This window comes from Mugil cephalus, chromosome 21, assembly GCF_022458985.1.
Source record: "Mugil cephalus isolate CIBA_MC_2020 chromosome 21, CIBA_Mcephalus_1.1, whole genome shotgun sequence".
In the NCBI taxonomy this organism is placed as follows: domain Eukaryota; kingdom Metazoa; phylum Chordata; class Actinopteri; order Mugiliformes; family Mugilidae; genus Mugil; species Mugil cephalus.
In genome coordinates, this window is record NC_061790.1 from 3,218,712 (window position 1) to 3,222,782 (window position 4,071).

Below are 4,071 nucleotides of genomic sequence, written 5' to 3' on the forward strand. Positions count from 1 at the left end.
AGGACGAGAGAGACAGAGAAGAACAATGGTTGAATTCAGATGGATTCAAATATCTTTATTCCTGATCCTGATGCTTCAGTTTACAGGTAAGGATACATAGAGAACCCATGCAGTTCCATCACTGCATTAACATGACTAATGTTAAATCATTCAGTGTTCTTCCTGTAACTCAGACAGACATGTTTTGGTTGGAACTTGGTGACTTTAGTTGACTCTTGAAAACCAAAGACGAGACACAAACTTGTGTTGAATACTTGAATATTTCAAATGTTTTAAAATTACATGACTGTACGGTGAACCGAGAGTGAAAAGCGTTATGCTCTCACACCACACAGGAAATCAAGCTATGATTGACAGCACTCTGATCTAATGGTGCGAGTCCCTGATAGGCTGACAGTACTGTAGTCCAATGGCATTTGAAGGGGCTCCAGGGAGAGGCTGTCGTAATTCAGGGGGGTAGGTGGCACCCTATGCAAGCCCTTTAGACGCACCCCTGCATTCATGACGTTCCTAAACTTAGTCAAAGTGATCGTTTTTATGCAGTTTTTATGTTCTGGTGTTAATAAAAATAATAATAATAATAACATATCCATCATTCGCTATTCTTCCATTAACTGCGGTGGTCTGTCTCTTTGTCTCAACAGCCGCACCTGGACAATTTTCATCTGTCACTGTCACAGGTGGACATGAAGTCACTTTGTCTTGTGGAAATGTGATAGATGGACAGAAGAACTGTGACAGTACTACCTGGATTTTCAGTTCAACAAGAACATCATCATCAGTAGAGCTGGTTAATCTTGGTCAGATCAGATCTGAACCAGACAGACTGAGAGTTACATCAAACTGTTCTCTGGTTATAAAGAAGGTCACAGATGATGATGCTGGTCTTTACGCCTGCAGACAGTTTGACAAATCAGGACAACAACAAGGAACAGACTTTCTGGTTGATCTGTCTGTTATTACCAGTGAGTATTTACTATATTACTATATATAATAATATTTTGAACTCGTTTTTTGTTGTTGTTGTTTTATTTTATTTTGTTGACATTACTATCAGTTTCTTTCTTCTGAACAGAATCAACTGGACAACGTTCATCTCTCACTGTGACTGCTGGACATGACGTCATTTTGCCTTGTGAAAACGTGATAAATGGACAGAAGAACTGTTATGATACTACCTGGCTCTTCTTTAAGTCAAGAAACACAGCAGTGGTGTTGGTTAGTGATGGGCAGATTAAATCTAAACCAGCCAGACTGAGAGTTACCACAAACTGCTCTCTAGTTATAAAGAAGGTCACAGTTGACGAGGACGGTGAGTACGCCTGCAGACGGCTTATATCGGGAGGACAAAACCAAGATGTACTATTTGCTCTGTTTGTTATTAACAGTGAGTATTTACATGATCATTTTTTCAGAGTTTTTGAAATTGAGCTTCTCATGTTCTTTTTTCATAATGTTGTCTCTACATCTACCACTACTACTATTGCCTGCTGTCTGTCCAGCAGTACAATGTCCAGTTGGTTAGCCATGACTAGCCTGTCATACCTTTTACTTGTGCTGCCAGGTGCTCATGGAGTGCAGTTAGCATCTTCATGTCAGGGCCTTCATACTTGATATCTTTTCTTGGATGCCTGCTATTGTGATTGTTGCTGGACCTTCTCACAGAGGTTACTGTGTATTATTCAGTATTGTTCAGGCTTCAGCCTTGGTGGGTCTGATCTCATATAAATGTGTTGCCATTGACAGTAGACTGCAGATGGTTAAGTGGAGAATATCCTGCTTATTCACCCAGATTCTAGCTTTCTGGTGTACCTCTAAGGCGGTTCGCCAGGACCGTGAGTGTTTGCCTAGCAGTCTCTCAGGCCACAAGTGTGGAACGCTTATTGTGTTTCTTGGGTATCCTCTTCTTTTGTCGTACCTTTCTGAAGTTCTGATGGATGGCTAACTTCTTCCTGCATTGCCTTGATCTTGGCCTCCAGTTTCTTTCACCATGGAGGACACTGCTTCTTGTCATTGGGGTTCGACTTGTAGCCGAACTTCTCAAGGGTCACTGGTACAGTGGCATACACACATAATGCCTCATTGGTCTTTTAGTAGACTAACAGAATTCACATAGTGTCTGGTGTTGATCTGGGAAGGGCTTCTTATTGGTGCTTAGTACCCAGTATGGTGGTGACATTATGTAGCATTTCAGTCTACAGTACCGATAGCAGTTGCTGTTTGCAGATATTGAAACACTGAGTTACTAGTTGTTTCAATCTAAATCTTGATGTTGGGTTTCAAAAGTTCCATTGGTCCTACATCGTTCACATATGATCCCACTCACTAGGGTAGCATTCTATCAAATCTTTGTTCTCATCTCTCATCCATAAATGAGGTGCTAATCTTGTTTAATTTTGCTCAGCATTTTCAGACATGAGGAGGGCAGATAGAAAGTAGTGCTGAGAACTTTGCATTAAGAACTCGAATCCTAGTGTCCTATGATACTACACTGACTACACCTTGGGTGGGACTCGAACCCTGCTCTCTTATAGTTTCTCCGCCCAGTGGGTGTATATTTAGATTTTGAAGTTTCCACTGGAAAATTTGCAGTTTGGATAGTTTGCACCATTGTTGTTACATGAAGTATGATCTCATAGTACAGACTGCTTTATTATGTTTTTTTAGGCACTGATGCAGCAAAACAAACAACAACCTCAACAACACCACCACCAACAGCAGCAGCGGCAACAACCACATCAAGAGCAAACAATAATCCTGAAAATCAGCCATCAAGTGAGTGAATCACTCTCATCTTCTATCTTTTATCTTGGCTCTGGGTGTATGAGATTTTCTCTGGTTCAGTCTTAGTCTTCAAACTTTTTGGTCTTCACAACATCCGAGTCATCATCACAAAGCCGGAGACAGTTTAATTATTTAAACTTCCTTTTCCAGCTTGGTCGGTGTGGTGGTACATTTGTGTTCCTGTGGGTATAACAGCCATCTTAGCAGGTGTTCTGGTGATCATTACATGGATGCAAAATAAAGGTGAAAACATTCACAAATTAAATATGTCTTTAAGCTCAGATCTTACCATATAGTATGAAAAATCAAAGTAACCATATAACTTTTCTATATATTTTTAACAGTGGTCTATTAGAACCACTTGACTTCCGTAGTAGCAGTGAGCAGTTTATAAAATAAACCAGGTGAATTTGAGAATGTGAAGTTTGCTGTTTAAGTTCAACACATGCATTCCTGCAGCTCCACTTTTCTGTATGTGTGTATTAGAGACACAACTGCATTTTCCGAAGCTAAATTCACCTCTTTTGTCTTTTTAGGAAATGAAACCGAGACGACTGAATCTCAGGTACATTTTCTAGTACATTTCAAATCATGATGTTCAGAACTCCTGCCAGGTTGTGTTGTGTTAGGTTTGTGTGAATGACACATTTGTGACTGTGACATTTCCTTTCAGGGTCCTGATGATGGCAATAAGAATGACGATTGTGATGATTGTGGCGATGTGGTCTATGACACTGTGGGGGATTTATCGTGTTATGCTGGATTTTCAACTGATGCCAGAGGCCTCGATTTCACATTCACGACCCCTACATGACTGTTTGGATCATAGATTTAAAAGGAGAATGCAGTAAGAGCAATACAAAATATCCAAACAGCGCTTTTTAAACTGATGTTTATTTAGTGGACAGGCTTTTTTTCCTCATCTCATCTCATCTCATCTCATCTCATCTCATCTCATCTCATCTCATCTCTCGTTTCACCCTATTTGGTACCTCTGCTCACCACTTCTCATTCCATCTCCTTTCACCTTGTTCACCTCACGTCACTTGCCATTTTCTCATCTCGTCTCACCTAACCTCATGTGATATCAACCTTATCTCATCTCACCGTATTTTATTATATCTCACATCACTCCACCTCTCCTTATCCTGTCTCCGTTCTTCTCTTTTTAATCGCATCTCATCTCATCTCATCTCATCTCATCTCATCTGTGTTTTATCCCAACCTTGTCACATCTCACATCGTCTGGTCTCATCTGTTATCATCTCACCTCATTTCATTACGTGT

At 40.4% G+C, this 4,071-nt stretch overlaps 1 protein-coding gene and 1 long non-coding RNA gene across 2 annotated transcripts; both read left to right on the plus strand.

The window, feature by feature from the left end:
• On the plus strand, positions 1 to 1,945 carry LOC124999450 (hemicentin-1-like). Its single transcript, XM_047574367.1, has 4 exons — positions 1 to 86; positions 645 to 965; positions 1,076 to 1,387; positions 1,929 to 1,945. Exons 1-4 carry the CDS (start codon positions 26 to 28, stop codon positions 1,943 to 1,945), a joined length of 711 nt encoding a protein of 236 aa, XP_047430323.1. The 5' UTR covers positions 1 to 25.
• A 673-nt stretch (positions 1,946 to 2,618) lies between these two features.
• LOC124999305 lies at positions 2,619 to 3,816 on the plus strand. Its single transcript, XR_007111182.1, has 4 exons — positions 2,619 to 2,775; positions 2,935 to 3,027; positions 3,321 to 3,349; positions 3,458 to 3,816. It is a non-coding gene; the product is annotated as an uncharacterized LOC124999305 (long non-coding RNA).
• The last annotated feature ends 255 nt before the right edge of the window (positions 3,817 to 4,071 follow it).